General features: G+C 51.1%; 1 protein-coding gene across 10 annotated transcripts in view; it reads right to left on the minus strand.

The window, feature by feature from the left end:
* Positions 1-22500, minus strand: part of Cbs (Cystathionine beta-synthase) — a 69885-nt gene that overhangs the window by 41857 nt on the left and 5528 nt on the right. For 4 of the 10 annotated variants that reach the window (XM_070142865.1, XM_070142864.1, XM_070142863.1 and 1 more), the window contains exon 1: positions 20137-20160. The exons of 2 other annotated variants lie outside the window; for them this stretch is intronic. In XM_070142865.1, the coding sequence (XP_069998966.1) occupies positions 20137-20145 (9 nt within the window). In that variant the 5' untranslated portion in view covers positions 20146-20160. Of the gene's footprint in view, positions 1-20136; positions 20161-20497; positions 20695-22113; positions 22135-22500 lie in introns of those variants that run through there. 4 more of the 10 variants (XM_027381358.2, XM_027381357.2, XM_027381354.2 and 1 more) reach the window with 2 other exon arrangements.

The following is a 22500-nucleotide window of genomic DNA, read 5'->3' on the forward strand; positions in this document are numbered from 1 at the left end:
TCTCTTCCTCCTCCTCCTCCTCCTCCCTCCTCCTTCTCCTTCTCCACCGCCAAAACCACCACCACCACCATACCCTCCTACCCCAACCACACCCTCCTCCCTCCCCCCACCACCACACCCTCCTTCCCCTACCCTCCTCCTATTCCTCCTCCTACCCCTACCCTCCTCCTATTCCTACCCCTACCCCTCCTCCTATTCCTCCTCCTAACCCCTCCTCCTACCCCTACCCCTCCTCCTACCCCTAACCCTCCTCCTACCCCTGCCCCTCCTCCTACGCCTCCCCCCCCTCCTCTTCCTCCTCCTCCTCCTCCTATTCCTCCTCCTCCTCCTCCTCCTCCTCCTCTTCTTCCTCTTCTTCCTCCTCCTCCACCACCTCCCCTTCCCAGGTTACAGGTGGCTCGGTCTTTGCGCCGCCGATGGCTCCTATAATGCTCGCATCCATTGCAACGCGAGTGCAGCAACGCCTTTGCGTGGACTCACATGCAACGGACCTCGGGGTTACTGCGGATTGAGGCTCTCTCGGAGGGAGGGAGGGAGGGAGGGAGGGAGGGAGGGAGGGAGGGAGGAGGAGGAAGGAAGGAGGAAGGAGGAGGGAGGAGGAGGAGGAGGAGGGAGGAGGAGGAGGAGGAGAGGAGGGAGGGAGGGAGGAAGGGGAAGGAGCGAGGAGGGAAGGAGGGAGGAAGGAAAGGAGGGAAGGAGAGGAGGGAGGGAGGAGGAGAGGGAGAGGGAGAGGGAGAGGGAGGGAGGGAGAGGGAGGGAGAGAGAGAGAGGGAGAGAGAGAGACAGAGACAGAGACAGAGACAGAGACAGAGACAGAGACAGACAGAGAGACAGAGAGACAGAGACAGAGAGACATAGATAGGGACAGAGACAGAGACAGAGACAGAGACAGAGACAGAGACAGAGACAGAGACAGAACAGAGACAGACAGAGACAGAAAGACAGAGAGACAGAGAGACAACAGAGAGACAGAGACAGAGACAGACAGATACAGAGACAGACAGATACAGAGACAGACAGATACAGAGACAGAGACAGAGACAGAGACAGAGAGACAGAGACAGACAGATACAGACAGAGACAGACAGAGACAGACAGAGACAGACAGACAGATACAGAGACAGAGAGAGAGACAGAGAGACAGAGACAGACAGAGACAGAGAAAGAGAAAGAGTAGAAAGAAAACCAAACAAACACAGACCTCCCCTAAAAAAAAATCCCCCAATCATCAACAAACCTGCAACCCCCTCCTCTCCCACTTCCTTCCCCCACCACTCCCCCTCCCCCTTTCCACTCCCCCACCCCCACCCCTTTCCACTCCCAACGCCCTTCACCCCAACACTCCCCATCCCCACCCCCTTTCCACCCCCAATTTCACCCCTTTCCACCCCCCTTCCACCCCCTTTCCACCCCCACCCCTTTCCACTCCCAACACCCCACCCCATCCCTCCTGACAAGCAATCCCCAAGCATCATTTATAATTTCCCGAGCCAGATTCCCGGCCCTTCCCCCCCCTCCTCCCTCAGGTAATGACCCCATCAGAACACACGCAAGACACGCCACTTTTTTTCCTGCAGTGAGAGACTTGACACTTGAGGAACTGCGCGCTGTTGTGACTTCATAAGAGAACGGTGATAAGCCGTCCACGCAACGCAGGGATCGGGAGAGAGGGAGAGGGAGAAGGAGAGGGAGAGGGAGAGGGAGAGGGAGAGGGAGAGGGAGAGAGAGGGAGAGGGAGAGAAAGGGAGAGAGGGAGGGAGAGGAGAGAAAGGGAGAGTGAGTGAGAGGGAGAGTGAGAGTGGAGAAGTGAGAGAGAGTGAGAGGAGAGAGAGAGAGAGAGAGAGAAGATAGGATAGAGATAGAGAGAGAAGAGGGAGAGGGAGAGATAGAGATAGAGGGAGAGGAGAGGGGAGATAGAGAGATAGAGAGAGAGATAGAGAGAGAGAGAGGAGAGAGAGAGAGAGAGAGAGAGAGAGAGAGAGAGAGAGAGAGAGAGAGAAAGAGAGAGAGAGAGAGAGAGGGAGAGAGAGAGAGAGAGAGAGAGAGAGAGAGAGAGAGAGAGAGAGAGGGGGAGGGAAAGAGGGAGGGGGAAAGAGGGAGAGAGAGAGAGAGAGGGGTAGACAGAGAGTTACAGAGAGAGAGAGAGAGAGTGAGAAAGAGAGAGAGAGAGAGAGAGAGAGAGAGAGAGAGAGAGAGAGAGAGGGGGGGAGAGAGAGAGAGAGAGAGCGAAAGAGCAAGAGCGAGTGAAAGAGAGAGAGATAGAAAGGGGGGGGAGAAAAGAAGAAGAGAAGAGGAGGAGGAAGTGTACAAACATATACAAACGAAAGGGAAGCAGAATAAAAACTAGAAACATGTAGATAAACCACAGAATAAAAACATTTCCACCCTTTTTTTAAACATCCCATCAAAAAAAATATCCTCTTAGGAAATATGTTTAAAAAAATAGCAACAGAATCATAACAAAAGTCAAGAAATCATCTTGCGAAAACGTGGAGGCTAAATATAGAAAAACAGAAGAGAAGAAACGACGGCTATTTAAAAACACAGCTGGGAGTCTGTTCGCTGTAAGAACGGGGGCGTGGCGCACGGGGAAGGGAAGAAAAGAAGGGGGTAAGAAAGACGAGAATAGATACGGGGCATGGAAAAGGAAGACGGCGAGGGAGCGAAAGAAGGAAAGGGAAGGGAACAAAAGAGAGAGGTAGGAGAAAGTGGGCGGTGGGAAGGAGATAAGGATAGAAAGGGGAAGAGAGAGAGGGAGAGGGAGAGGGGGAGAGAGAGAGGGAGAGGGAGAGGGAGAGGGAGAGGGAGAGGAGAGGAGAGGGAGAGGGAGAGGGAGAGGGAGAGGGAGAGAGAGAGAGAGAGAGAGAGAGAGAGAGAGAGAGAGAGAGAGAGAGAGAGAGAGAGAGAGAGAGAGAGAGAGAGCCAGAGACAGACCACAGCTAATAGGCCTGACCGAGGATGCCAAAGAACACACGTGAAAGCAACACAAACTCACGAACAGCGGCGTGAGTGAGCCAGGTGAGTACATGCGTGCGTGACACTGCCTGCCATCTAAAAGTAATGATTCCGTGACGCATATGACCTGCATGAGTCGCTGGGGCAAGAAAGAACACGGGCGGAAACCAGGGTGTACTGTGGGAGCGAGGGAGGGGCAGAGGGAGGGGGAGAGAGAGTGAAGGAGGGAGGGAGCAGAGGCCTGACCGAGGATGCCAAAGGGGAAGGGGGGGAGCAACACAAACTCACGAAGAAGGGGAGAGGAGGGAGCCAGGGGAGGAGGGGAGGTGGAGTCGAGGTGGGGTGGGCGGAGGGGTGGGAGGGCGAGGGAGGGAGGGAGGGGGTGGAGATGGAGGGCGAGGAGGTGGGGAGGGGAGGGGGAGGGGGAGATGGAGGGCGAGGTGGGGGAGGTGAAGATGGGGAAGGGGAGAAGGAGGGGAGAGGGGGAGAAGGAGGTGGAGAAGGAGGGGGAGATGGAGGAGGAGGGGAAGATGGAGGGAGTGGGGAAGGGAGGAGAGGTGAGGAAGAGAAAAAAATAGCAAATGGGGGGAAAGGGGAGACGGCGGAGGAGGAGGAGGAGAGAAGGGAAGAGGAGGAGGAGGAGGAAAACGAAGGAGAGAGAGAGAAAAAAAAAAAGATAGACAAAACCTCAGACGAACACTTGGGGGGGTGGGGGTGGGGGTGGGGGTGGGGGTGGAGGTGGAGGTGGCTCTCGAACAAGGTCACATTGCCTGCGGTCTCGTCAGCCTTTCGGCCTTACTTCGAATCTCTCAAGGCAACTTTTCTTGGCAACAAAGTGGGACCAGAAATACCACCATTCGCTCGTTTTCTTTCTTTCCTTCTCTTCCTCCTCATTTCCTTCTTTCCTTCTATCTCATTCGTTCGTTTGTTTTTTTTCCTGTCTCTTCCTCCTCATTTACTTCTCTCCTTTTATCTCCGTCTTCATCTAACTTCCTCCTTTCCCCCTTCTCCGCTTCCACTAACTTCCTTTCCTCACTCCTCCACCTTTCCACTTTTAATTCTTTCTTTTTCTTTCCTCTCCCCTCCCTCTTCCCCTCCTCCCTTCTCCCTTCTCCTCTCTCCTCCCCTTCCTTCCTCCTCTCCTCTTCTCCCTTTCTCTTCCTCTCCCTCCTCCTCCCCCCTTTCCTTCTCCCTCCCTCCTCCCCTCCTTTTCCCTCCCTCTCCCTCTCCCCTCCCATTCCTTCTCCCTCTCTCCTCCTCCTTCCCTTCCTTCTCCCTTCCCCTTCCCCTTTCCCTTCTTCTTCTCCCTTCCCCTTCCCTTTTCCCTTCTTCCTCTCCTTTCCCCCCTCTTCCCTTCCTCCTTCCCTTCTCCCTCTCCCCTACCCTATCCTACCCTACCCTTCACCCTCTCTTCCTCCCCTCCCACCCACCCCTCCTTCCATCTGGTCACAATAAATGACAATTTTCTGACACCGAAGCCTGACGTGGCCTTTGCTCCCCCCCCCTCCCTCCCCCTCCCTCCCCCTACAGTTTCCGGTTGCCTAATGTGCTTGCTGTTGCCAACTCCCTTCTTGAAAGATCTTAGTCTGACATGCTTATACCCATAATGCGTGAGAGTCGGAGCGTGTGGGAGTGGAACGGAGGGAAGGGGGGAGAGGGAGTGAGGGAGGGAGAGAGGGAGAGGGGAGAGGGGGAGTGAGGGAGGGAGGGGGGAGAGGAGAGGGGAGGGAGTGAGGGAGGAGGGAGGGAGGAGGGAGGGAGGGAGGGAGGGGAGGTAGAGGAGAGAGAGAGAGAGAGAGAGAGAGAGAGAGAGAGAGAGAGAGAGAGAGAGAGAGAGAGAGAGAGGGAGAGGGAGAGGGAGAGGGAGAGAGAGAGAGAGAGAGAGAGAGAGAGAGAGAGAGAGAGAGAGAGAGAGAGAGAGAGAGAGAGGGGCGAGAGAGGGGAGAGAGAGAGAGAGAGAGAGAGAGAGAGAGAGAGAGAATGTATGTGTGTGTGAGTATATGGGGGGGAAGGGTGAGTAAATATAAATATACAAGTAAATTAAAGTGTGAATGTGGATGTAAATTTAAATTAAAATGTGACAGTGCATACGAGTGCAATTTTATGCATTTGTGTGAATATGAAAGCGCGATTGTGTGTAAAATCAGTGAGTGAACGACGAATGAGAGTAACAAGTACGTGAGTGAACCAGCTAATAAGTGAACGAGTGAGTGAGTGAACGAGCGAACAAATAAGTGAACGAGTGAATAAGTTAATTAGTGAACGAGTGAACGAGAGTACAAGTTAATTAGTCAAAGAGCGAATGAGTGAGCGAGCGAACAAGTGAATGAGTGAACGACTGAACGAGTGATTGAATAAGTGTACGCGTGAACAAGCAACTGAGTCAGTACTTGAACGAATGAACGAGCGAATGCCTTTTCGTCTCCTGTGACACCAGCACATACGACCCCCCACCCCCACCCCCACCTCCACCTCCACCCCAACCCCTTCCTCAAGACGTAAGCAACACCCCCATCCCCCACCCCCTCCCCCATGCTGCCTCGTACCGCTTAACCCTCGACACAGCACAAGGTTCAGTGGCAACCAGTTCCTCCAAAACCCACGGAGGCTGAACACTACACACTGAACACTTGAACACCTGAACACTTGAACACTAAGAACAAAGTGGTTAGTGAGAGTAAGCGGTCGATGTGCTCTCTCGGTACTTCTCTTGTGCTTAGTGTGAGCGAAATTTTAACAGGAGAGGGGAAAGGGGAGGAGGAGGAGGAGGAGGAGGAGGAGGAGGAGGAGGAGGAAGAGGAGAAAGGGGGGGAGGAGGAGGAAGAGGAGAGGAGAAAGGGGAGGAGGAGGAGAGGGGAGAGGAAAAAGGGGAGGAGGAGGAAGAGAGGGGAGAGGGGAAGGGGAGGAGGAGGAGGAGAGGGGAGAGGGGAAGGGGAGGAGGAGAGGGGAGAGGAGAAAGGGGAGGAGGAGGAGGAGGAGGAGGAGAGAAAGGGGAGGAGGAGGAGGAGGAAAGGAGGAGAAAGGGAGGAGGAAGAGGGAGGAGGAGGAGGAAGAGGAGAAAGGGGAGGAGGGAGGAGGAAGAGGAGAAGGGGAGGAGGAGGAGGAGGAGAGGAGAAAGGGGGAGGAGGAGGAGAGGAGAAAGGGGGAGGAGGAAGGAGAAGGAGGAGGAGGAAGGGGAGAAGGAGGAGGAGGAAGGAGAAAGGGGAGGAGGAGGAGGAAGGGGAGAAGGAGGAGGAGGAGGGAGAAGGAGAGGAGGAGGAGGAGAAGGAGGAAGGGGGAGAGAAAGTAGTGGAGGAGGAAGAGAAGGAGAAGATGAAGATGAAGATGATGAAGAGGAAGGAGGAGAGAAGGGGGAGGAGGAGGAAGGAGGAGGAGGAGAGGAGGAGGAGAAGGAGAAAGGAAAGGAGGAAGGAGAGAGGGGAGAGGGGAGGAAGAGGAGGAGGAAAAGGGAGGAGGAGGAGGGAGAGGAAGAAGACGGGGAGGAGGAGGAGGAGGAGGAAAAAGACGGGGAGGAAGGGAGGAGGAAGAGGGAGACGGGGAGGGTGTGGGGAAGGGCAAGTCATCTCAACCACGGTATCCCTTTACGAGTTAAACAACAACAACAAAAATCCAATTCGATTTTTAATAAAAGATAAATCTCTCAATGCATGAAATAATGTAATTAGACTAATGCTTCGAGCGTGTTATCTAAATCTAATAATCACGGATTCATTATCTCCAGACAGCCACAATACCCGATAAGGATTTTAAAACCCATGAGCTGTGTAGGAAAATTAATAATATCCAACTACAATGTATATTAGTGTATGTACATGTAATTATATGCACGAATAACCTGGCAGATACATTGATATGGATTTTATTTTATTTAATATAATTTTATTTAATTTAATATATGGATTTTATTTATTTAATATAACGCTTTCCACAAACTTTCCCATAGTAGTTCAATATTAACAGTAATGTGGATTTCACAAAAAAAAATAATAATAATAAATAAATAAATAAAAAAAAGGAAATAAAAAATTAAGAAAAAATAATTAAGAAAAAAATTATAACTTCCGCCTCTGGTTCAATCGCGTTTATCAAAATATTTAAAACTTTGTAGTGTATAAAAAATTTGATTACATTGAAAATAAATAATTATCGCAAAACCGTTACAAATCCTTCTCTTTCCTGCCTACCAGTTTAAAACCTTAATTAAGGATTACTAAAGAAACTAGTCCTATAATGAATGAAAACCTTCCTTATTTCCGAATCGCGATACATGTCATTATTACCGCAAATGTCACTGCAATACATCGTAATTTTCGTTTTGTTTCTCAATTTCACTTCTCTGGCATCCGTTGTTTTTAGGATACGCATTCAATAAATTCATCATCACATTTTTTCCCTTATCATCATAATCGTGGAACAGAATGGAAAAGAGAAAAGAGCAGAATACGTTACAGGTGCGAATATAATTAATATCTGAAGGCTAATTGGTGAGTTCCTCGCGAAAATATGATTAAAAAAAATTACACACGATGTGTTTAGTCCATTCGAGAAAATACACAAGGACATCATTAAGACAAATTTATGAAACTTGTATCTCAATCACCCCCCCCCCCCCAAAAAAAAAAAATAATAATAATAATAAATAATGATAATAATAATAATAAATAAATAAATAATAAAAAATCTTCGCTACCTTCCTTTCCTCCTATCCCACCTGCCCTCCTTACCTTCCTTCCTTATTTCTTTTCTTCCCTCTCTCCCTCCCTCCCGTTTTCCCCTCTCTACCTCTTTCACTCTCCCCCTTCCTTCCTTCCTTCCTTCCTTCCTTCCTTCCTTCCTTCCTTCCTTCCTTCCTTCCTTCCTTCCTTCCTTCCTTCCTTCCTTCCTTCCTCCCTCCCTCTTTCTTTCCTTTTTCCATCCTTCCCTTCAACCACCCTCTCTCCCTACCTCTCTCCCTCCCTCGTTCCCTCCCTCCCTTTCTCTCTACACTCCCTCTCTCCCTAATAACCCTTTCCAATTCCCTCCCCTCCCACTCCCCTCCCCCGCCCCCTCCTCCACCATTGCAAAGACATTACTCATTGCACAGCTTGCAATCATAAGCTTTGGGGCTGAAAGAAAGGGAGGGGATGGGAAGAAATTGAGGAAGGGGGTGGGGATGGACGAGGGAGGGGGGGTAAGGCAAAGAAGGGGGTTGAGATGGGGAGGAGGAAGAGAAAAATGAAGGAGAGTAAGAGGAAGGGGAGGAGGAGGAGAATGAGGAAGGGGAGGAGGAGAAGGAAAAAGGCGAGGAGGAGAAGGAAGAGGAAGGAGGAAGGAAGGAAAAAAGGGAGGAGAGAGAGAGGAAAAAGGGAGGAGAGAGGAGGAAGGGGAGGAGGAGAAGAAGGAAAGGAGGAGGAGAATGAGCAAGGGGAGGAGGAAGAAGGAGAGGGATAGAAGGAGGAAAGGGAGGAGGAGGAGGAGAAGGAGGAAGGGGAGGAGGAGAAGGAGGAAGGGGAGGAGGAGGAGAAGGTAGGGGAGGAGGAGGAGGAGAAGGAGGAAGGGGAGGAGGAGAAGGAGGAAGGGGAGGAGGAGAAGGAGGAAGGGGAGGGGGTGGGGGTGGATGATGGCTTTGCGTCCACTAATTCTGATTAAAAGTCCCGCGTTTTTATTCCGTCGTCTAGATCTTAATTCTTATTCTTATTTCTATTCTTGCATTCTAATTTTTACTTTTTTACACGTTCGTATCTTCGTAAAACAAAACAAAAAGAATCTATTAATTGCGAAAGAATGGAAGTGATACTTAGGGACCGAAATGATTGGAAATCAGTAAATAAATAAACAAATAAATGAAAAAAAATATAAAAAATTATTAAAAGAGAAAGGAAAAAGATGATGACGATGAATAACAGGAAACAGAGAAGTTAAGAAAAAAATAAACGCGACAGATAATAAATGAACTTGACGAAAGAAAAAGAAAAAAAATGAAAAAAAAAACGAAAAGAAAAGGAAAACATCAAGAAGGCGAAAGGAAGAGGACAAACAATGACAAAAATAAACAAACAATAGCCAACAAAACATAAAAAGAAAAAAAACAAGGTGAGAGAAGAACAAGTTAGCAGAAAAAAGGAGAAATATATTCTGTATAAAAAAGACATAATAAAGATAGCAACAACAAGCGAATTAACAAAGAGAGAAAAAAGAAGAAGAAGAGGAAGAGAGAGAAATAGATAAACAAAAGAGAAAGAGAAGAAAGATGAATAACGAAAAGAACGAAAAAAGAGAAAGGAAAAAAAGAAAACATGAGGTTAAAAAAAAAAATCGGAAAACGATAAAAAGAGAAAACACGAACAAAGTGAAAAAAATGAATAATAATGATCATAATAATAAGAAGAAGAAAAGAAAAAGCGGAGCTCACAAGAAAGAAAAAAACACAAACCAAGTCAAAACAATAAGATAAAGAGAGAGAAAAAAAAGTAAATATTTTACAAAAAAAAGTTGCATAAAAATGAGGAACCCGACCAGCAGCAACAGCCCTAAGGACCGCCCCCTCATTAGCTATGCAAGGCGCGACCTCCCAGTTGCTATGCCGACCCAATCGCTGTTTTTTCCCCCTTCGTTGTGACCTGTCGTCGCTACCCCAACGGAGGCCTTAATTAACGAGGAAATGAGCCTAATTGAGGAGGAATCGAGGCTAATTAAGGAAGAAATCGAAGGCATTACCTGTGGGACCTTTAATCCTTTTGGTAAATTTGAAGGCGTTCCAATCGCAGGTGCGAAGGTAGGCCTATATTCATGCCTACTTCAGATACGGTCAGGGTATATTTGTATTTATTTTGTATTACTAGATTAACGAAAAAAACGCGAATAAAGATATAATGCCAAAAATCCCAAAAGCTTCCAAATCGGATTTAAATCCATCTTCAAAATCCCGACAGAAATTTTCAAAAGTCAGGAAAACTGACATTTACTTCAGATAAGGCCAAGGTATATTTGTATTTATTTGTAATTCTAGATTAACGAAAAAAAAATAAAAATATATATATATATATATATTGCTAAAAATCCGCAAAAGCCTCCAACGGGTTTTAATCCATCTTAAAATCTTGACAGGAAAAAAATCAGGAAAACTGACATGACCTATCTGATTAATAGGCCAAGACGGAGCACGGTAAGCAATCACAGATAAAAAAAATAATCATGTATTAAAAAAAAAAAGTAAAACTTAATCACAAGCAGATTAAACTATCAAATTCGATGTAGGTCAAGAGCTGGGGGGGCTGACGGCGAGGGGGAGGGGGCAGACATCGACGGGGGAGGGCCAGGGGGAGGGGATCTGCCAATATGGAACTGACAGAGGGGAGACAAAAAAAAGGGAAGGAGAAGGGAAGGGGGGGGAGCTGACGGCTAAAGAACTGACGGCGTGCTGACAGTGACGCAACGAGTCGAGGAACGAGGCCAAAAGTAGCGAGCCTCCGCCAAGTGACGGCACACCTGTCCGGGGAACACCTGACACTCGACCACCAGATGTGTATCATGCGCTGACACGGACAGTGAAGAACGGAGATGTAAATAATCCTTATGTTGCTTTCACATCCGAGAGAGAGCTGTGAAAAAAGGGAGAGGGAGAGGGAGAGGGAGAGGGAGAGGGAGAGGGAGAGGGAGAGGGAGAGGGAGAGGGAGAGGGAGAGGGGGGAGGAGAGGGGAGAGGGAGAGGAGAGGGAGGAGGGAGAGAGAGAGAGAGAGAGAGAGAGAGAGAGAGAGAGAGAGAGAGAGAGAGAGAGAGAGAGAAAGAGAAAGAGAGAGAGAGAGAGAGAGAGAGAGAGAGAGAGAGAGAGAGAGAGAGAGAGAGAGAGAGAGAGAGAGAGAGAGAGAGAGAGAGAGAGACAGAGACAGAGACAGAGACAGAGACAGAGACAGAGACAGAGACAGAGACAGAGACAGAGACAGAGACAGAGACAGAGACAGAGACAGAGACAGAGACAGAGACAGAGACAGAGACAGAGACAGAGACAGAGACAAAGACAAAGACAAAGACAAAGACAAAGACACAGACACAGACACAGACACAGACACAGACACAGACACAGACACAGACACAGACAAAGACAAAGAGAAACACAGAGAGAAACAGAAAGAAAAGGAGACGGACCGAACGTGCACCATAATCACAAACCATCAACACTCACAGACAAAACACGTAATACCCCGATAACGGTGCCTCGGCGTACGTAACCATTGCGCCACACCTCCGTGACGTCATCTGATTAGGGCATACCAAACAACCCATTCCCTCTCCCTCTCCCCCATCCCCCTCTCCATCTACCTCTCTTCCCCCCTCCCCTTCTCCATCTACCTCTCTTCCCCCCTCCCCTTCCTCTCCGTCTACCTTTTCCTTTTCCTTTTTCCTCACCATCTCTTCTTCTCTCCCTCCTCCTCTCCTACTACCTCTAATTCTCCCCCCTTTCCTCTCCCTATCCTTCATCCTTTTCCCTCTCCCTCTTCCTCTCCCTTCCTCCACCCTTCCTCTCCCTCTCCTTTTCTCTCTCCCTCTCCTTCTCCGCCCCTTCCTCTCCCTCTAACCCCCACCCTTCTCCCTGTCTCCCTCCCCCTTGCCCTCACCCCACTCCAACGACACAAAGAGATAGTCCTGAGATAGCCAGAAGTGGCATTGGAGACTAGACCACCCCGCGGGCACACGAGGCTACTGCGTCAATCTCTACGCTCCCTTATAACCCCCTATCCCCCTATCCCCTCCCGCCCCCTCCCCATCCCTATCCCTGTCCCCTCACGGTCACACACCCCTATCCCCTATCCCCTCACGCCCCCTCCCCATCCCCTATCCCCTCACGGCCACACCCCTTCCCCCCAGCCCCTAGCCCCTCCCCCCCCTCCCCCATCCCCTATCCCTCACGGTCAAACCCCTTCCCCCTCATCCCCTATCCCCTTACGGCCACACACCTCCCCCATATCCCCTATCCCCTCACTTCCACCCCATCCCCTATCCCCTCACGGTCACCCCCTCCCCACCTTACCATTACCCCACCCATATATGTACCCGTTTCCAACCCCCCCCCTTCTTACATCACCTCCCCTCCCCCTTATTACATCACCTCCTTCACGATCGAGACAGAAAATACAATAATACAAAGAATGAGGGGGAAAGAAGAGGAAAAATCGAAAAAAATAAAAAGGAAAAGAAAACTAATTAGAGTGAGAAAATGAAAGAAAAACACGAGAAAAAACTAAAGGAAAAAAGGAAAGGAAACACTAGAAAATTAAGGAAAAAATAATAAATTCAAAACGAGAAAAATATAAAAGAAATAAAACGAGAAACGACAGTAAAACAACGAACAAAAAAGAAAAGGAAAAAATGAAAGAAGAAACAAAAGCAAGAAAAAAAAACAAAAAAACAAGAAAACCAAGAAAAAAACAAGAAAACCAGAAAAAAAACAAGAAAAAAAAACAAAACAAGAAAACCAAAAAAACGAAAACACAACAGAAAAAAAATAACTAAAAAAAAATATCTTAATAACCCGGTGTGGATTATGGGATAAGGATCACCCGCTGGCACGCAACCACCTGCCCGCACGCCCGCCCGCCCAGCCCACGCGAACGCAATCCACGCCCGCTGGCTCCATCGGGAGAAGCCAGCGGGCGCTACGACACGCACGGGGGGTGGAGGGTAGGGGTGGGGGTAAGGAAATTATCGTGAGTTGCCTTCATGTGGGGTGGAATTGCAAATTATACGTGGGTTGCTTTCATGTGGGGTGCGGTGTGGGGTGAGGTGCGGTGTGGGGTGGGGGTGCGGTGTGGGGTGTGGGTGGGGGGGTACGGAAACTATACGTGGAGTTTGCCTTCATGTGGGGTGCGGTGTGGGGTGTGGGTGGGCGTGGTGGGTAGGAAATTATACGTGGGTTGCCTTCATGGGTTGGGTGGGTAGGGAAATTATACGTGGGTTGCCTTCATGTGGGGTGTGGGAGGGGTAGGGAAATTATACGTGGGTTGCCTTCATGTGGGGTGTGGGAGGAGTAGGGAAATTATATGTGGGTTGCCTTCATGTGGGGTTGGGAGGGGGTGTGGTGAGGTACAAAAATTATACACGGGTTGCCTTCATCTTTATCCAATTACCTTGCTTGTGATTTTTTTTATTACAAACGTTCTCATTTTTATTATTATTGTTACTTAATTAATCGCATGCAATAACGTTAAAAGTAGTAATTATAACAATAATATTAGAACTATTCATGGTTAACAATCAAAAGTAATATCAACAAAAACAGTAGATGTAATATTGATCATGATAATAATAATAATAATAATAATAATAATAATAATAATAATAATAATAATAATAATAATAATAATAATAATAATAATAATAATAATAATAATACCACAACAGTCATTCTTATCATCTTCGTTTTACTATTGCAATCATTCTATTGGTGGTACTAGTGGTACTAGCCACAATCAGAGTAGTGGTAACAATGAAGATAGTAGTAGTAACTATAAATGAAATATAGGAAGTGGGAAAAAACTGTCCCATCACAAAAATTATCTCAACCACCTTCTGAGCCAAAAATACATAAAAATACCGACTACCATTGAGACAACAACAACAAAAAACAATAAACAAATAAATAAATAGATTAATTAATTAATTAATTAATTAATTAATTGCACAGGCCGCAAAACAGACAGCAACATCCGTATTCCAAAACAGAGTAATTGTACCCTGGTCATGTACCTATGATAACAACACCGGTAATAACAACTACACTATCAATAATAACACGGATTACCAGCGGTATCAGAACCGGTGACAGTAACGTAATACCTGAGTCGACGAGCGAAATAAATCGGTGATAATAACCAAACGGATGAGAGTAAAGCTTATAACGAATGCCTTTCGGGTACTGCAGCAACGACATAAACAATAAAAAAATAAATAAAAAAAAAACATGCCCAAAAGACAATGATATCTGAAATACGCCAATAAAATAATAATAAAAAATAGAGGCATTCACGAGGAAAAACGGAGGTCAGGCGAGGGGAGGAGAGGGGAAGGGGGAAGGGAGGAGAGGAGAGAAGAAAAAAAGTGAGAAGAGGAGAGAAGAAGAGAAGTGAGAAGAGGAGAGAAGAAGAGAAGTGAGAAGAGGAGAGAAGAAGAGAAGTGACAAGAGGAGAGAAGAAGAGAAGTGAGAAGAGGAAGAGGAGAGAAGAAGCGAAGGAGGGAGGAGAAGCAGAGAGAAAGGAGAAGCGAGAACGAGAAAGGAGAAGCGAGAAGAAGCGAAGGGAGGACAGAAGAGGCGAAGTGAGGCGAGGAGAGGAAGGGCCCCGTGGGAGGCTGGGGCGAAGCGGAGGCCAAAGGGTACAGGCAAGCGAGCGCGCCGGAACACAAGGGACAAGTAAGCATTACGAGGTGGTTTTGGAGGAGGAGGAGGAGGAGGAGGAGGAGGAGGAGGAGGAGGAGGAGGAGGGGAGGAGGAGGAGGGGTGGTGGTGGTGGTGATGGTGGTGAGTAGAGGAGGAGGGAGGAGGAGGAGGAGGAGGGAGGGAGGGAGGGAGGAGGAGGAGGAGGAGGGAGGAGGAGATTAATAGTGTGAGTGGTGGTAGAGGAGGAGGGAGAGGAGGAGGAGGAGGAGGAGGGAGGAGGAGGGAGGAGGGAAGGGGAGGTGGTGGTGGAGGTGGTAGAGGAGGAGGAGGAGGAGGAGGAGGGGAGGAGGGGAGGGAGGAGGAGGAGGTGGTGGTGGTAGTAGAGGAGGAAGGAGGAGGAGGAGGAGGTGAGTGGTGGTGAGGAGGAGAGGAGGAGGAGGAGGAGGGAGGGAGGGAGGAGGAGGGAGGAGGAGGAAGGGGAGGAGGGAAGCCCTGGAGGAGGTGGTGGTAGAGGAGGAGGAAGGAGAGGAGGAGGAGGAGGGAGGAGGGAGGAGGTGGTGGTGGTGTGAGTGGTGGTGGTGGTGGTGGTGGTGGTGGTGGTGGTGGTGGTGGAGGTGGTGGTGGTGGTGGTGGAGAGGGAGGAGGAGGTGGAGGAGGTGGTGGAGCAGGAGGGAGGTGGTGGAGCAGGAGGAGGTGGTGCTGGAGCAGGAGGGAGGTGGTGGAGCAGGAGGGAGGTGGTGGAGCAGGAGGAGGTGGTGGAGCAGGAGGAGGTGGTGGAGCAGGAGGAGGTGGTGGAGCAGGGAGGAGGTGGTGGAGCAGGAGGGGAGGTGGTGGAGCAGGAGGAGGTGGTGGAGGAAGAGGAGGAAGAGGAGGAAGAGGAGGGAGGGAGGAGGAGGAGAGGAGGAGGAGGTGGTGGTGGTGGTGGTGGTGGTGGTGGTGGTGGTAGTGGTGGTGGAGGAGGAGGTGGTTTTTTTGGAGGAGGGAGGGAGGAGGAGGTGGTTTGGAGGAGGAGGAGAGGAGGAGGTGGTTTTGGAGGAGAGAGGAGGGGAGGAGGAGGAGGAGGAGGAGGAGGAGGAGGAGAGAGGAGACGAGAGTTGAGGAGGAGGAGGAGGAGGAGGAGGGAGGAGGGAGACGACGACGGGGACGGAAGGAGAGGAAAGGACGACGAGGAGGAGGAGGAAGGACGACGAGGAGGACGACGAGGAGGACGAGAGAGGGCTGACGAGGAAGAGACGACGACGAGGAGGGCTGAACGAGGGGAGAGAGGACGACGAGGAGGAGGAAGCAGACGACGAAGGAGGAGGACGAGAGGAGGAAGGAGGAGGAGGGACGAGGGACGAGGAACGAGGACTGAGGACGAGGACGAGGACGAGGAAAGGGAGGAAGGAGGAGGAGGAGGAGGGACGAAAACGAGGAGGAGGAGGAGGAGGAGGTGGTGGTGGTGGTTGATGAGGAGGTGAAATTGGGTTTTAGACAGGGAGGAGGAGGTAGAAGAGAAGGAGGAGGAGGGAGGAGGAGGAGGTGGTGATGGTGGTGGAGGGAAGGTGGATTTTTGGAGGGAGGGAAGGAGGAGGAGGAGGAGGGGAAGGGAGGAAGGAGGAGGGAAGGAAGGAGGAGGAGGAGGAGGAGGAAGGAGGAGGTAGATGATGGAGTGGAGGAGGAGGAGGAGAGGTAGGTAGTGGAGGAGGAGGAGGAGGTAGTGATGGAGGAGGAGGAGGAGGAGGAGGTAGTGAGTGGAGGGAGGAGGAGGAGGAGAGGAAAAAAGTGGAGGGAAGAGGAGGAGGAAGGAGGTAGTAGTGGAGGGAGGAGGAGGAGGTAGTGTAGAGGATGGAGGAGAGGAGGAGAGGTAGTGAGTGGAGGAGGGAGGAGGAGGGTAGTGAGTGGAGGAGAGGAGGAGGAGAGTGAAGTAGTCAGGAGGAGGAGGAAGGAGGACCGTGATGAGTGGAGGAGGGAGGAGGAGGAGGTAGTAGTGGAGGAAGGAGAGGAAGGAAGGAAGGAAGGAGGAAGAGGAGGAGGAGGGAGGAGGAGGAAGGGAGGAAGGAGGGAGGAGGAAGGAGGGGTAGATGGTGTTTTTTGGAGGAGGAGGTGGCAGAGAAAGGAAGGAGGAAGGGAAGGAGAGTGGTGGTGACAATTGGTGGGGGAAAGGAGGTGGTTTTTGGAGGAGGGAGGAGAGGAAGGGAGAGGGGAGGGAAGGAGGGAGGAAAAGGAGGAAGGAAGGAAGGAGGAGGAGGAGGAGGAGGTAGGTAGTGGATAGTGGAAGGAAGGAGGTAGTAGTGGAAGGAGAGGAGGGAGGAGGTAATACAGTGGAAGGAAGGAGGAGGAGGAGGTAGTAGTGGAGGGAGGAGGAGGAGGGAGGTAGTAGTGGAAGGAAGGAAGGAAGGAAGGAGGAGGGAGGAGGAAAGGAAGGAGGAGTTTTGAGGAGGAGGGAGGGTGGTGTTGTTTTTGAAGGGAGGAGGTAGAAGTGAAGGAGGAAGGAGGAGGAGGAGGGAGGGAGGAGGAGGTGGTGGTGATGGTGGTGGAGGGAGGTGGTTTTTGGAGGAGAGGGAAGGAGGAGGGAGGAGGAGGAAGGAAGGGAGGAGGAGGAAGAGTAGTGAGAGGAAGGAAGGAAGGAAGGAAGGAGGAGGTAGTAGTGGAGGGAGGAGGAGGAGGAGGTAGTGAGAATGAGTGGAGGTGGAGGAGGAGGAGGAGGTAGTAGTGGAGGAGGAGGAGGAGGAGGAGGTAGTAGTGGAGGAGGAGGAGGAGGGAGGAGGTAGTAGTGGAGGGAGGAGGAGGAGGAGGAGGTAGTAGTGGAGGAGGAGGAGGAGGAGGTAGTAGTGGAGGAGGAGGAGGAGGAGGTAGTGGAGGAGGAGGAGGAGGAGGAGGTAGTAGTGGAGGGAGGAGGAGGAGGAGGAGGAGGTAGTAGTGGAGGAGGAGGAGGAGGAGGAGGTAGTAGTGGAGGAGGGAGGAGGAGGAGGTAGTAGTGGAGGAGGAGGAGGAGGTAGTGAGTGGCAGGAGGAGGAGGAGGAGAGCGTAGTGGAGGGAGGAGGAGGAGGAGGTAGTAGTGGAGGGAGGAGGAGGAGGAGGTAGTAGTGGAGGAGGAGGAGGAGGAGGTGGCTAGTGGAGGAGGGAGGAGGAGGAGGTAGTAGTGGAGAGGGAAGGAGGAAGGAAAGTGGTAGTGGAGGGAGGAGGAGGAGGAGGAGGAGGAGGAGGAGGAGGAGGAGGAGGAGGAGGGAGGAAGGAAGGAGGAGGAGAGTGGTGGTGTTTTTAAGGAGGAGGAGGTAGAAGAGAAGGAGGAGGAGGAGAAGGTGGTAGATGGTGGTGGAGGAGGTGGTTTTTGGAGGAGGGGGAGGGAGGAGGGAGGAGGAGGAGGAGGAGGAGGAGGAGGAGGAGGAGGTAGTAGTGGAGGGAGGGGAGGTAGTAGTGGAGGAGGAGGAGGGAGGAGTAGTGATGGAGGAGGAGGAGGAGGAGGTAGTAGTGGAGGAGGAGGAGGAGGAGGTAGTAGTGGAGGAGGAGGAGGGTTTTGGAGGAGGAGGAGGAGGAGGAGGAGGAGGAGGAGGAGGAGGGAGGAGGGAGGTGGTGGTGTTTTTGAAGAGGAGGCAGAAAGAGTAGAAGGAGGAGGAGGAGGAGGGAGGAGGTGGTGGTGATGAGTGGTGGAGGAGGTGGAGTTTTTTGAGAGGAGGGAGGAGGAGGAGGAGGGAGGAGGAGAGGAAAGGAGGAGGTAGTAGAGGAGGAGGAGGAGGAGGAGTAGTAGTAGTGGAGGAGGAGGAGGAGGAGGAGGGTAGTAGTGGAGGAGGAGGAGGGAGGAGAGGAGGTAGTAGTGGAGGAGGGAGGAGGAGAGGAGGTAGTAGTGGAGGGAGGAGGAGGAAGGAGTGGCTGGTGGAGGAGGAGGGAGGGAGGAGGAGGTAGTAGTGGAGGAGGAGGAGGAGGGTGAGGAAGTAGTAGTGGAGGAGGAGGAGGAGGAGGAGGTAGTAGTGGAGGAGGAGGAGGAGGGAGGAGAGAGGTAGCGGGTGGAGGAAGGGAGGAGGAGGAGAAGAATGACAGTGGAGGAGAGGGAGGAGGTAGTAGTGGAGGAGGAAGTGGAGGAGGAGGAGGTAGTAGTGGAGGAGGAGAGAGGAGGAGGAGGAGTAGTAGTGGAGGAGGAGGAGGAGGAGGAGGAGGGAAGGAGGGTAGTAGTGGAAGGAAGGGAAGGGAAGGGAGGTAGTAGTGGAGGAGGAGGAGGAGGAGGAGGTAGTAGTGGAAGAGAGGAGGGAGGAGGAGGAGGGTAGTAGTGGTGGAGGAGGAGGAGGAGGAGGAGGTGGATGAGTGGAGGAGGAGGGGAAGAAAGGAAGGAGGTATTAGTGGAGGAGGAGGAGGAGGAGGTAGTAGTGGAAGGAAGGAGGAAGGAAGGAAGGAGGAGGTAGTAGTTAGAAGGAAGGAAGGAAGGAAGAAGGAGGTCAGTAGTGGAGAGAGGAAGGAGGAGGAAGGGAGGAGGTAGTAGTGGAGCGAGAGGAGGAGGAGGAGAAGAGGAGGTAGTAGTGGAGGAGGAGGAGGAGGAGGAGGAGGTAGTAGTGGAGGAGGAGGAGGAGGAGGAGGTAGTAGAGGAGTAGTAGTGAGGAGGAGGAGGAGGAGGTGGGTGGTGGTAGTAGTGGAGGAGGAGGAGGAGGTGGTGGCAGTAGTGGAGGAGTAGGAGGAGTAGGAGGTAGTAGTGGAGGGAGGGGGAGGAGGAGGAGGAAGGTAATGAATGGAGGAAGGAAGGAGGAAGGAGGAGGAAGGAAGGAGGAGGAAGGAGAGAGAGAGGAAAGGAGGAGGTGGTGGTGGTGGTAGTGTGGTGTTCTTTAGAGGAGAGGTGATGGTAGGTGTTTTGGAGGAAAGGAGAGGAGGGAGGAGGAGGAGGAGGAGGAGGTGGTGGTGGTAGTGGTGTTTTACTGGAGGAGGAGGAGGAGAAGGAGGAGGAGGAGGAGGAGGAGGAAATAGATGTGGAGGAGGAGATGGTGGAGGAGCAGGAGGAGGAGGTGGAGGTGCAGAGAGGAGCAGGAGGCGGAGCAGGAGGAGGAGCAGAGAGGTGCTGGAGAGGAGGAGGTGGAGGTGGAGGTGGAGAAGAGAGTGAGGACAGTGGAAATTAAAGGTGGGGTGGTGGTGGTGGTGGTGGTGGTGGTGGTGGTGGTGGTGGTGGTGGTGGTGGTGGAGGTGGTGGTGGTGGTGGTGGAGAGTGGTGGTGGTGGTGGTGGTGGTGGTGGTGGTGGTGGTGGTGGTGGTGGTGGTGGTGGTGGTGGATGGTGGTGGTGGTGGAGGAGGAAGGAAGGAGGAAGGAAGAGAGAGAGGGAAGGAGGAGGAAGGAGGAGGAGGAGAGAGGAGGAGGAGGGTGGTGGTGGTGGTGGTAGTGGTGGAGGATGGTGGTGGTGAGGAGTGGAAGGCAAGAAGAAAGAAGAATACGGAGGCGGAAAATGAGAAAGAGGGAGTGTTGAGAAGAAAGTGAGAAAGGAGAGTAGAGGGTGGAGGGAGGAGGGGAAGAAGGGGGAGGGGGTAGTAGTACAGGGGAGGTTATGGGGAGGGGAGGGGACGATTAGTAGTAGACGAGATGGAGAGAGGGAGAGGAGGACAAAGAGGGTACAGGAGGGAGGAAGTGGGTGTAGTGCAGAGGGGAGGAGAGGGGAGAGGAGTTGCAGGGGGAGTGGTGGCGAGAGAAAAAGTGATGGAGGGGGGAAAGACAGTGATACGGTACTGGTGGAGGAAGAAAAATGGAGGAAAAGAAGCACTGAAACACGTTTAACTATAAATGGCAACTCAAAGAGAAAAACAACGAAAAAAACATACTCACAGTATAAACATAATAAAGTAGATGAAAAATATATTACACATGTACAAGACTCACCAATAACATTACAAACAAACGTCATAAGCATCACTATCTCCACCATCGCCATTCACAGCTCAGATCATTATCAAAAACACCTAAAAATAGAAATGGCAAACACAGTGACCCCATCGCCACGTAGTCACGCAGGATGCCTCGGTTCGCGTGCATATTTGGCCCCGCGAATGCCTCAGAAATGCCCAGAGATTCGGGGAAATACACGAGGAGGTCCGTCGCAGAACTTTGTTGCTTAAGATTTGCATTTCCAAAGGTCCATCTCCATCGGCTGTACACTCGCTCCATACACTAAGTAAACAACAGACTTTTTTCGCTTTCATTCCACACTGTTACTGTTTAAGGGAATACATTTATCACTCACAGGCATCCGGGAAGTGGCTATCGCAAGGGCTGCCAGCTGTTGGCTCGGCGTCCTCTGTCAGAGAGAACTCCAAATCAGCTGACGAATGTTTATAAGAAGGCACCCAACACGGAGTTGGCGGTTCGCAATATCGGCCGCTCGATGCCCCGCTCACCCACAGCACCGCACGCCTCCCAGCTGCACAGGATCTGGTCCGTGTGCCTCTCCAGCGGTCCAGCCTCCTTTGGTTACGTAATCCAAGCCTCGGTCGTAGGCCTAGGGACCGACAGACCGAGCGAGTAACTGGTAACCGCCACCACGTGACTTGCAGAGCCCACGTCGGGAGGGACGACGCGAGCTCCGCCAATGAGCGCTGGGGGTGCGGTCCGGCCAGCCAATCGCGGGGGAGAGATAGGTTGTTATCGTCTTCAGTGTAACGTTGTCGAAGCGGGAAACTGTTACTACGGCGCTTTAACTCGCGTCATGGAAAACTCCACCAGACAGAGAATGAAGAGAAAATATGTCCCGTCATTTCTGACATAATTTCCTCGTTCGCATCAAAAGTAACCGGAGTGATCGTCAAAAAAAACTTTAAAAAATGTGTAACAAGTGATCCTCTCAGCCGAGCCATATGGGGTGACCGTCACCAATGTTTACATCGATAAGGAAAAAAATGTGGCTTCCCGTAATCCCTGATAAGGCCGGGGAAACGTCTAACTCATTTAATCAATTTATTATGCATGGAATAGGCATTTAATCGCTACGAAAACTGGAGACTCTTGTCCTCTTAACTCGCCCACTAGTCGTATCTGCCTCTGGCTGGCTCTGGCTCTGGCTCTGGCTCTGGCTCTGGCTCTCTCTCTCTCTCTCTCTCTCTCTCTCTCTCTCTCTCTCTCTCTCTCTCTCTCTCTCTCTCTCTCTCTCTCTCTCTCTCTCTCGCTCTCTCTCTCTCTCTCTCTCTCTCTCAATTTCTCCATCCTATTTATTTAATCCTATTATTCCTTTCTCCCACTTGCTATGCCTTCTCTTCTCTCTTCCTCGCTCATATGTTTTGCTTTCCCTCTCTCCTTCTATCCATTATTCTCCCACTCTCTCTCTTCTCATCATCATCTCAGCCCACCCTCCTTCCTCTTTCACACTCAATTCTTCTCTTCTCACTTCCATTCTTTACTCTAATTATCTTTTTTCACGCGTTCCCATCTTTATTCCGTGTTCTCCCCCCTCTTTTTATCCGCCTCCCTCGCCCGTCTGTTCCCTTGACCACCGAAGCAGACTATAAGGAAAACAAAAACAAACAAAAACAAATGTCCTTGTGCTGGCACCCAGGCCCAACACGTGTTAGTGGCAAAGCTGTCTCGCGTCCATACTCATGAGCCACATGCGCTTCACATGACACAGATGTACCTCTGTACAAAGAGTATGCTATTCCACAAAGCTTATTTTTTTCTTATTTCATCTACAGAGGCCACCGTGAGCATAGTGCCAAATCCTCGCCGTCACAGCCTTCGCCTGGCACGCGCCCGCTGTCTTGGCACGCCGGTCTAGTGACACACGAGTAGCGTCCGTATGCTAACTGCTGTTCTCGCGACGGACAGCTCACCCAGGGGAAGGGAGGGAGATCCTTCCCCTCTCCTTACCTCCATGCCTTCCAGATCCGCTTCTTCCCTCGACGCCGACGCTCCAGACTGGCTCGAGTCGCGTCCAGCTCCCCTCGGCCTTGCCTTCTCCCCTCGCTGCCCGCGTCTCCTCACCGCCCCCTCCTCCTCCTCCTCCTCCTCCTCCTTTTACTCCCCTCCTCCGTCGCTTCTTCCTCTCCTTCTTTCATTTCGCTCTTGATTTTCTTGTTCGTCTCCTATTCCTCTCCCTCCCACGTCCTTATTTCCTTTTCCTTTCCCTTCTCTCCCTACTTCTCTTTCTTCCCCAAGTTTCGCCTTTCCCTTCCTCTCCTTATTCTTCTCGTTGTTTAATCCTTCCCCAATTTTTCTTGTCGTTTCCCTCCCTCTCCTTCTCAAGTCGCACCTCCC

This window comes from Penaeus vannamei, chromosome 30 (genome assembly GCF_042767895.1).
Source record: "Penaeus vannamei isolate JL-2024 chromosome 30, ASM4276789v1, whole genome shotgun sequence".
NCBI lineage: Eukaryota > Metazoa > Arthropoda > Malacostraca > Decapoda > Penaeidae > Penaeus > Penaeus vannamei.